An 11,521-nucleotide genomic window follows, 5' to 3' on the forward strand; every position below is an offset into this window, starting at 1 on the left:
GGGGGGAAATGGGTGGGGCACGTAGAGGGGAGAAGTAAATGACTGACCGTGTGGTAATTGGCTACCAGCGAAGTTCAAACCATGACAGCAATTTATACAAGAGAGGTAGACCTGGTTCATATCTCACAATTGAGCTACCTTCTGGCACAGGCTAGAAACCAGCATCATGTGAATATCCATCTATAATAAATGGCACATCACTAAACGCCATAAGGCCAAAATGTAGAAATTCCAGAAAGAAGAAAAATGCAGAGATATGCTGCAATTTTCTTATGTTGTAAAACACACAAATGTTCCAGTTCATACTGACTTTGGACACAAATTTCAGTGAGGGTCTCCTTATACCACCAACACCACAGATTAAAAGATGTAAAAGCACAGACCACCATGGTACAATCCACAGGGTGTATTGGTACCATCAGACTTGTAACATCAGGTAGACTTTTGTCTTACTTTTCACATCACAAGCATATGAGGCATGGCTGATTGCAAGATGAGCATGCCCATATCCTGCTTCTCCCCAGCTGCTGTTATTAGCAAACTTAATTAAAAAACAAAACCAACGTGCAGCCAACACAAATGTGCCAGCTGAGCTCCAGTCTACTGATAAGTAACCTTATGTTCCAGGAACAGCAAGGTACAGCCTTAGTTCTAAAATTTCTACCAGTGCAAAGGACCTGCAGGTGTCTGCCAGCTCCTGTTCTTCTAGATCTAGACCCTCCATGTTTGGATAGATTTCCCATTTTAGATACTAAAAGAAACCACCTTAGTTAGCTACTGCAAGCACTGCGTTCTGCCCCAGAAATTCCAACACTACATTGTGTACCTGAATTTCATTCTCCTCCTGATACCTTCCTGAAAATACCAAAACAGAAAGCATTGCTTTAAGTTACAGTCATGCTAATGACACATATGATATAAATCCCTCTAAAGCTGTTTTAGTGCAACAGTGGACTTTCTTCTTTCATTTTTCTGTAACTAAAATGTTTTATCTTTGAACTTGTAACCTATGGTAAGCAAGTGCGTATGTAGAATCTATACTAACATCACTCTATTCATCAAGTGTAGGAAAACAGGGATTTTCGCATCCAATCATTGAGCTATGAGCTGAATGGATTATACTCAAGGCCGAAAGAGGATAAAAAGTCAAGGAGTAGGACTAAAAGATAAATCCAAGAACTTCTTCAAGACCCCTGCTTCCCTTCTTGCAAAAAGACTCTTCTGCTGCATTTAAAAGATGAAAGTTTCAACTTGTTCAGATTCTGAACATCCCTTTACTAGAGATTTGGAAGATCCTATGAAGTAAAAAACCCTTTAAGCTCAGTTTGCAGCTATAAATTCTGTTTAATGCTGGAGAAAGAAAATAAAAAGATATATTTTGTTACATTGTCATTAAAACCAGCAAATTACAGTGGAGCATGCTGAATGGGATTTATTCCACCACAAGCTATTATGTAGAGAATGGATTAAAAAAAGGCAAGTATGCTGTACAGGAAAGTGCAGGTCTAAAAATCTCAGTCTCTTCAAAACAACTGGTGAGAAAGATTACCTTATAGATTAGATCATTCGTCTTACTTACAAGAGAGAGGGGAGCTAAAAGTCACTGACAGTCCAAGACCTGATTTTAGCCTCTGAAGACTCTCTTAGATAAAATCCATTATAATCAACATAGGCATTTATGACAAAATAATAGGAAAAAGAGATGAAAAGACAGTAGGCAAGTTCATATGGTGGCTGCTGATCCTTCACCTTCATCATTGCCACCTAAAAGAGAACCACTTGAACAACTTGTTGCCTTAGAGGCTTCAATCTTGTATTTTATGTAAATAGGATTGTTTAAAAATTCCCAGAGATCATGAATAAACTTTCATAAATAAAACGCTGAAAATATCTGAAGGAAATGATCTTTCATATTTGCAATGATGGAAAAATTACCTTTTTCATTGTTGTTAGTGTCAACTAGCTACCAGATACTAGCTACTACTACATTTAGCAGTGATCAGAAAATTATGATATACATACAAATGTGATAAACCATCAAGTCACCCCTCAGCCTAATGGGAAATCCAACAGCATTCCCATGAGACCTGTGGATGCTTTTTCAGCCTATCACTGAATCAGTTCATCACTGCTGAATTCAACTGACAAATTCTTTCTCTCCCAATTTTCACGTTGCCTTTAGAAGAAGAAACTCTTCAGGCAGTAGAGTAAATTTAAAAACATAAAACCCAGGTTGGGTTTCAGATGGTAGATGAATATGCTTTTACTTTTACAGAAAACATATGGATGTACACAAAATAATGTTACTATTTAGCTCTTATGCACTATACACAGATATTCAGGCATTATTCTTATCAAGAGAAAAAGTATTGAAGTGTAATTCAGTAACACCTTCAAAGTCATATAGCAAATGCATGGCAGAAGAAGAGAATCCCATTTTCCTAAATCCCAGTTTGATTCTCATTCCTGAACGTACCTGGAGCTGTTAGCCTATGGAACACATGTAAAAGGCAAACCAGCAGATTTTAAATGGTAGAAGATCAAAAGCTCAGATTTACAAGATTTTAAAGAGGCATCTGTGGCAAACAATAGCTATTAGGTGAGCTACAAATGCAGCTGTGCTGAAAACAGAGGCAAAGTACCACCTAGCACATGCAGTTAAGGGACATATTAGTGTTTTCTCCAGAGCTAATTATGTGGACTTGATCTCTGTCTGGAGTCTTCCACCTCTCCCTGGTATGTATGTTATCTGTCCACATCTGAACAAAAATCACTGTCATCTGCTCCCACTGGAAACTACAGAATTTTTGCCACAGGTTTCTGCAGAAGTAGCATCAGGTGCATCGGATCCTTACATCCTATTTTTAGCTGCATTCACTTCATCTCATGTCTGTATATCATACTTTTGAGAAAATACAGCATAATTTTATTAATAAAAAGAGAAGAATAAAACAACTAAATGCCCTTGTAACATTCCTTAAGATACATGTAAAGCTCAATGAGCACAGCATCACAGAATAAGGTTAAAAAAAAAAAAAGACTGAGCTTCCATGAACTTTGAAAACAAAAAGGCTGAATAAACCTTGTGGAGAAGTTGAATAAACTTTCTTGATTCACAGTAAATAACTTGTTTAAAAAAATAAGCTTGTTTAGAGTGCTATGTAACACTAAAGCAAATCCCTGTCTTCAGATCTAAATGATCTGTGATTTGCTGCATCATCTAAAGCTGAAACCTGGTAAAATGGGGATTATGTTGCTACATGAAAAAACTGTATTTTTTTTCAAATACTTAAGTTTAAAATGACCTATTATTTTCATTAGAGGAATAATAATAAAATATAATAAAACCCAGGACACTTACCCCCAGGAATAATCTCATTTCAGAGACTAGATGTTACTTCTCATTGGATTCACAGTAATCATTAAAAAAACACTGTAAAGGTTCCATAACTTAAGGCATTTTTAATTTACATTTGCTCCTTAAACATTCATTTTTTCTCCTTCTTTTTTGCTTGCCAATACATGTCAAGAACTCTTCAGTTCTTCATTTATATGCTTTATTCTATTTTCCCTATTTTAATTTAATTTATAAAGAGTTTTTTTATTCATGAAAGTAGTAGTGTAGTTTCTCTTCATCCAAGGTAACCTTATGTCAGTATTGCCCCACATCAGCCTGGGGTAGGAAAAAAAAAAATAATTGCAAAAATCATGTCTAGTAGATGTCACTAATGCCTAAATGCTACATAATTTTAATTTTCTTGGAAAATTAATACAGACAAATAACATGGTACCTATAGAGATTGGTACAATAAACATGTCTGCATACATAGAGGACTTATTGCTACAACTCTCAGATTTGGCAGCTCTTAGTTTTGTTGAATACACACTTTATATGTGTGCATGTGACCTTAACATTAAATAGATATTTAACAGTAAACATTTCCAACAACTCTAGCATAAACATCTGCACGTTTGAAATCCTGACATTATGGGGCTCAGTAACTTTAAGTTTATTGCAGAACAGAGCCTTTGGAATTAAAAAAAAAAAGTTAATAATCTTTAAGTACAGAAAACATATAGTGTATGTGTACAGTGAGCTGAAGACAGTACTCTCTCCAGTCTGAGAAATGACAATGCTCACTGCATTGATAGCTTGAAATTGTCAAGCGCTCACAGCAGCTTTGTTGGCTGATACATGTTGCCAAAGGTCTTAAATTTTTGCTAAATAAACAGCTGAATCTTGCTGTTGCAGCTAAAGTGTTCTCACTTCTTTCTGTAAGAGGTCACTAATCCTGCAACAGAACCAGGAGAAGGGACCTAGCAAGGGGCAGAAAGGTATACAGTCACATCTGCCGAGTTTGCTGCTGTGGTAGCAATCCCTCCACCGAGGGGAAGAACTGACAGCTGGAGGGGGAATGTCTTCAGCTCCTAGACCAAGGCCTTCAGAGCTTGCCTGTCAAAAATCCAGCAAAAATCCCTGGATGATGCTAGGGCTCTTTCACCCATGGCTTACTGGATTTTCAGTGTGTAAAGTCTTCTGATACTCAACATGGCTTTCCTCTGTATCTAAAAACCTAAATCAGCTGCATCATCTCTCCCTTGTAGTCTTCTTATCAGCTCCTGGAGTCTTTGCACAGAACTCCACATTCACATGTATTTCTACACACAGTTAATAAGGTAGTTCCCTTAGCTAAACAGAAGTACAGTTGTAAGCAGAGATGTACTGACAAAATTTGGCCCCGCTGAGGACACGTGGCTTGCTTTCTAAAGTCTTGCTTCCCAAAGTTCCTTTGTTGTCTCCAGAACCTTCACTGGAACCTGAGTTTCCTGGCCTGTTCCTCCTTCTACCCAGACTACTCACACTTGGCTTCAGAAGTACCTTGATTTGCAAGGTGGACTCAGAACAGAGGTGGTTTCTCTCTTCCCTTTGCTGAAATTTTCCTACTCTTATTTTGAGATGCCTTCCTGCCAAGGCTGACTTGGTGATACAGAAATTCTTGGCCCAGAGAGTCCCTACTCTTTTGCTAAAGAGCCAGGTGATATTTTTTTTTTTTTTTAATCCTTTTTCTACTTTTGTTTTCTGCCACTTGATGCTAGATTTTTGCCCATACTGAGCTGGCAAGGACTTCCTTTTCATTTTCCCCTATATCCTTTCATATCCTGCAAGTTCATCACAGATCAGAAGAACATGTTCAAAAAAAAGTCACCCTAAATAAAAAGTAAACAAGTGGCACACAGCTCACATCAGTCACCAGTGCTATCAAACAGCATAGCAATTTCTGTGCAAGATTGTGGGTTCTAAGGTGCTTTTCAGAAACCACAGAAGTTTCAGTGGGAGTATTCTGCTTCACCTGTTGGACCTCGATTATTTGAGGGTGCAGAAAGACCTCACCCTACTGAAGAAAACTGAACAAGTCACCAGGGTGTCCCCAGCAAAAGATTCTCCCAGATGCTGCTACAAACTGATCTGGGGAGAGGTCTCAATCTCTGCTAGATGCATACATCTACACTACTTAGCCCCACTAAATGACACTATTTAAACAGATTTTTTTCTCTTCTGCCCCTCCATCCCCAGGTCAAAGGAGAAGAATCCAGCCTCCTCAGGCAGAAGACAGAGACTGGGAGAACGACCCCCCCCAATCCAGGAGGAGACAGTCAGTGACCTGCTGCATCACACAAATACACACAAGTCTATGGGACCAGATGGGATACACCTGAGGGTGCTGAAGGCGCTGGCTGGGGTGCTTGCCAAGCTGCTTTCCATCATTTACCAGCTGTCCTGGCTGACCGGGGAGGTCCCAACTGATTGGAAATTGGCCAGTGTGATGCCCATCTATAAGAAGGGTCGGAAGGATGATCCGGGAAATTCCAGGCCTGTCAGCTTGACTTCGGTGCCCGGGAAGCTGATGGAGCAGCTCATCCTGAGTACCATCACACAACACATGGGGGACAACCAGATGCTCAGGCCCAGTCAGCATGGGTTTATGAAAGGCAGGTCCTACCTTGACAAACCTGATCTCCTTCTACGACAGGGCGACCTGCTTATTGGATGGGGGAAAGGCTGTGGGTGTTGTTTACCTTGACTTTAGTAAGGCCTTTGACACCGTTTCCCACAGCATTCTTCTGTTAAAACTGGCTGCTCAACGCTTGGATGGGCACACGCTTTGCTGGGTAAAAAACTGTCTGGATGGCCGGGCCCAAAGAGTTGTGGTGAACTGAGTTAAATCCAGTTGGCGGCCGGTCACAAGTGGTGTCCCCCAGGGCTGGGTTTTGGGGCCACTCCTGTTTAACATCTTTATTGATGATCTAGACGAGGGGATCGAGTGCACCCTCAGTCAGTTTGCAGATGACACCCAGTTGGGTGGGAGTGTTGATCTGCTCGAGGGTAGGGAGGCTCTGCAGAGAGACCTGGACAGGCTGGAGCCATGGGCTGAGCCCAACTGGAGGAGTTTCCATAAGGCCAAATGCCGGGGGCTGCCCTTGGGCCACAACAACCCCCAGCAGCGCTACAGGCTTGGGGAGGAGTGGCTGGAGAGCTGCCAGTCAGAGAGGGACCTGGGGTGGGGGTTGGGGGGGGTGGTGTTGATTGACAGCCCGATGAACAGGAGCCAGCTGTGTGCCCAGGGGGCCAAGAAGGCCAATGGCATCCTGGCTTGTGTCAGCAATAGCGTGGCCAGCAGGGACAGGGAAGGGATCTGACCCCTGTACTCAGCACTGGGGAGGCCGCCCCTCGATTCCTGTGTTCAGTTTTGGGCCCCTCACTACAAAAAGGACATTGAATGACTCGAGCGTGTCCAGAGAAGGGCAACGAAGCTGGTGCAGGGTCTGGAGCACAGGTCGTACGGGGAGCGGCTGAGGGAACTGGGGGTGTTTAGTCTGGAGAAGAGGAGGCTGAGGGGAGACCTCATCGCCCTCTACAGCTACCTGAAAGGAGGTTGCAGAGAGCTGGGGATGAGCCTCTTGGACCACGTAACAAACGATAGGACAAGAGGGAATGGCCTCAAGTTGCACCAGGGAAGGTTTAGACTGGATATTAGGAAGCATTTCTTTAGAGAAGGGGTTGTTAGGTGTTGGAATGGGCTGCCCAGGGAGGTGGTGGAGTCCCCATCCCTGGAGGTGTTTAAGAGTTGGGTTGACATAGCACTGAGGGATATGGTGTAGTTGGGAACTGTCAGTGCTAGGTTAATGGCTGGACTAATGATCTTCAACATCTTTTCCAACCTAGATGATTCTGTGATTTTGCGAGGAACAGTAGAGAATTTGGCTGGTCCCTCCCTCTCATTTTACATTAATCATTTAGCTAGTAAGAAGACATGCTGTGATACCTGCTTCCAAGTATTTCTGGATTTCCAAGTCCTGGAGAGGGCAAATTATATTTAATGGTTAAAGAAAAGGTGGAGTTTTATCTCCATAGTCAGAAGAGTGTATGTACATCTTAATATCCATTTTTTTGAGTATATAGGTATAGCTCTCATTTCTGCAAGCTCTAGAGATATAAAAGCTGGAGAAAAAGAAGGAATCTAACATAAAAAGGCAAGGCTGCTTTAAGAACAAAAACAAAGAAGAAAATTCAAACCCAGAACTTTTTTACTTAAAAATAAGAATATAAAAGAGTCAGAACAAAGATAAATTCTACCACATGGAATCTTCAATTTACAGACTGCCTATTTACACAGTTCAGTGTCTAACTATTTACCCTGGAAAAGTTGTTACTTGCATAGTAATCAAGCCGACGCTTACTACAGCTGCTGCAGAGTGAATGAACCCTCTTCTCAGCTAAATAATGAGGGGGTTCATCCAAATCAGTCATCCAAGAAAGGACCGAGCAGCAGATACTGTGAGAGATCTGGGGAGAGAGGCTTACAGCTGAATCCAACTAGGCAGCCAAAAGCATCTCCTGGGCAGAAAAGCCATAAAAACCCCAAGGGCTTGCCTAAATATGCATTTTTTTCTTATGAATTTTTTAAATTTTACATGCTAAATCAACTAGGTTAAACTGAACATCAAAATTAAAGTGATCATGCACAAGGCACAGTCTTTGGAATAAGCATGTCCACACTTGAATGGTTTAGGAATATCTTAACCCATAGGCAATTCATAGGCTTTATAACATGTTTGTCCATACAGTACAGTTGTGGTTCAACTGCAAAATAAGTTTTTAACATCCGCTGGCAAAGCTATCCCAGCAAATTTCTCCTTTCAGTGACGCACGGAGTTGTGCAGTTCATTCCCTGCCACCAACAGAAATAAAATACAGCAGTAATCATACTTCTATTTGAGTAACTTTTCCTATTAAGAGGCTCCTGCTGTCAGTTTTTCCAGTCACACATCATACTCTGAATAAATGTTGTTATTCTGCCAAAACCTGTAAGGTAGTGCCTGATGTGAAACACCCTTCTTGAACCCCACTCACAAATGAAGTTAATGACCTTTCCTGGTAGTCTTACAGTCTCCAGGAAAAGAGAAACATTGGGAGGTTTCTGTTGTTGGTTTGGGTTTTTTTTGGTTGGTTTTGGATTTTTTGGGTGGAAGGGGAATTTTGGGCTTGGTTTAGTTGGTTTCTTCATTTTTGGTTTTGGGGTGGTTTTGAGAGGCCAAAGAAAAGTGAGAACTCTAAAATAAACTGTCTACATTCTTGGCAACACATACATGGCAACTTCAAAAGATGACAATGACTTTATTACTCTGCTCCAGTCTGAGAAATAAATGATAAAGTGTATTTTTTTTTTAGAAAGAGTGTTTCTCTTTAGGAACAATACAGGACTTTTGTTTCACTGAGTTATTGTAGTTAGAGCCCTGAACTCTGTTGCTTTCAGGCTGAAATGTAAAATACCTTGCAATGACACTTACTGAAAAATAAAACATTTGTGACTTGGGTGATGAAAACAGTGCAGAACTATCTAAAACATGCCCACAAATTGTTTACATTTTATAAGGTACTGCAGACATTTGAATAGGGCAGCGAACCCTCATTACTCAGAACTAGCAAGCTTCAGTGTGTAATGAGGACAGAGAATACCTAGCCAAAAAAAAAGTGAAAAAATTTCTAAGAAACAAGAAGTCCTCTTCTAACTAAGGTTACTAACAGGCACTCACTTGAGACTACATATGTGGAGTTAGCTTTTAAGCCTCAGCTTCTGAAGACCTAGGCAGTAGGGAAGTATGTAAGTAAGGCAAGTTACAAATAGATCCAAAAAGAAATTATTGCAGAGAGAAAGTGTATGTCTATGGAATGGAAAACAAATTTTTAGCCATTGGTTGGTGATGAAGAGTATAAACGCCTGTAAAAAATCCCACATCTGAAACATCACCGTGCTGTGTAAAAAAATCCATGTCATTCAAAGAAATATCACAAGTCATGGTCGAATGTGGTATGTCTTTTGTCCCTAAATCTTGAAGAGCTTTTTGAAAATTCTGTCCATAGTGCTTGCAGTTTTTGTTTAAATACATAAGAATAACTTTGTAGCCTATTGTCTTAAATTCTTCATTCAGATGCAATACTTCATAAGTTCCATTACCTTATTAATACTCAGTGCTACATAACAGATCATTATTGAAAATTATTTTATATCAAAAATAAAATGCTAACCAGTTAAACACATTTTATCCACAAATACATCTATCAAAATAATAATAAAATTGTCAGTTGTAAAGATTTTTTAGTGAGGGACACAATGAACAAGGAAATAATCATAAAATATCCACAAGCTTCAAACAGAAGTCTGCGATCTAATTCTTCCGTATGTTTCCTAAATGCTATTGATCATGCAGAACATAGTTATTCTGTTCTCTACGCACATTTTTGTGCATGAAAAAATATCCTTGCACGATGATCTCTGAAGAGAGAATATATCAATTTTTATTTGGTTTGTGTTTTTTTTTTGTTTGTTTGTTTGATTTGTTTTATGAAGTCATATAAACTGAATCTTTTGACAAACAGGTGCATTCTTAGTCAACAAAACAAGAAGTTACCAGTGATAAACACATACCTCTGTTATGAATGATCTGGCTGTTGAGGGGTTCATTATAAGAATAGCCCGTCTCAGAGTATCCCTGTAGCGGTTCAGTTCTTCTATTCGCATAGTGGCAAAGAGCCCTGTGATCATTTTATTGATGTTGTTTTCTACTTTCTGCAGTGCTACATCCATTCCCTGTTGAGATACTTTGTCCAAAAACTCTTGTATTCCACGGATATCTAGGAAAATCAAAAGCCAAAAAAGATGTTAATTGGTAAGTGGAACACAAATAACTGTTCAACTCATCTCACAGAAGCAATTTGTTCAGTCTCAGGTAGACCCCTGTGGGCTTTCACTTAATATTCATTGGAACTCTTCCTAAGCAACGCTCATGGCATTTCTTAAAATATTAAAGCTGGAGAAAGAATGGCCACACATCAGCTACTGTCTAAAACAACCACTAGAAAAAGCACCTAAAAATATTTCTAGCAAGTTTCCTAATTTGCTCATTCAATCATCACACTTGTTCCTTATTTTTCTTACAGGACTTGCACACTAAAATCCATAAAGAGCAGTGAAGCTATGATGACTGTAACACACTGTGCTTCCTCCGAGTGAGGATTGTCAAAGGGCAACTGAGGGGGAAAAATGCAGGGTGCAGATTGTTTTCTTTTGAGGGTCTCAAAAGGAAGTTATCCACTGCAACACTATGTAGCTTAAATGTACCAAAGTGAAGCTTGGGCTAGTCACTCATCAGAAAGTCTTAATGTTGTTCTAAATGGCACAGCTATTTATTTCCTTCACAAACAAAACAAAAGCCAGACATACAGTTGCAACGGTACTGCCTGCTCTTGTCTGATTACCCCTGCTGCTGGCTGAATTTAACAAGTTCTTCCGTAACAAAATGCTCCAGTAGAGCTTTCTGGCTCACTCTGAGTAAATCCTTCTTTAAAAAATGACTTGGAATGAAAGAATTCAACAGCAAAATGCTAACTGTGTTCACCACCTAGCTTGTAATGTACTCAATGTCTCCCAAACTAAAATGGCTGGGTACTCACATCTCAAGCTGGTTGAAGCCTTTGAAAGGCCTTCTCCAGTAGTGAGTTCCACAGGAGTGAGCGAAGTGCTTGTTTGTGATTTTTCCTGCTCTTTTAAATGGCTTTATCTAACCCCCCAAACTTTAAGCTTAAAATTTAAAATCATGTAATGATTTCATCACTCAAGTACAGCAGGGTCTCCTGGACCTCAGAAAAATCCATCTAGCCTCAGTGAGTCCTCACTGTCTGACCCCTACTCATTGCTGCAGTTTCTCAATCTTTTTTTCTGGAACTAAGTCACCAATTCCCTGATGCAACTCCTCTACTCAGCAGTTGCTCAGACCTGCTCTCCCAGAGGACATTCAGCAAGACATCCTTCCTTCTCTGCTGGCATGCCAGCTTCCCACACATCCATCTGATCTCATTTAGGGGAACAAGACACAGCCTTAGTGCCAGGAAATGTCTGACACAGGCATTAGTTACAGGGATAAAAAGAAAGGAAAAAAAAAAAAAAAAAAAAAAAAAAGA

At 40.1% G+C, this 11,521-nt stretch overlaps 1 protein-coding gene across 1 annotated transcript in view; it reads right to left on the minus strand.

Annotated features, from left to right (window-relative positions):
* Positions 1 to 11,521, minus strand: part of GRID2 (glutamate ionotropic receptor delta type subunit 2) — a 594,006-nt gene that overhangs the window by 287,393 nt on the left and 295,092 nt on the right. The window contains 1 exon segment of the mRNA XM_026848052.1: positions 9,990 to 10,195. Within this exon segment, the coding sequence (XP_026703853.1) occupies positions 9,990 to 10,195 (206 nt within the window).

The sequence above is a fragment of the Athene cunicularia genome (genome assembly GCF_003259725.1).
Source record: "Athene cunicularia isolate RWA chromosome 4 unlocalized genomic scaffold, athCun1 chr4_part2, whole genome shotgun sequence".
Taxonomy (NCBI): domain Eukaryota; kingdom Metazoa; phylum Chordata; class Aves; order Strigiformes; family Strigidae; genus Athene; species Athene cunicularia.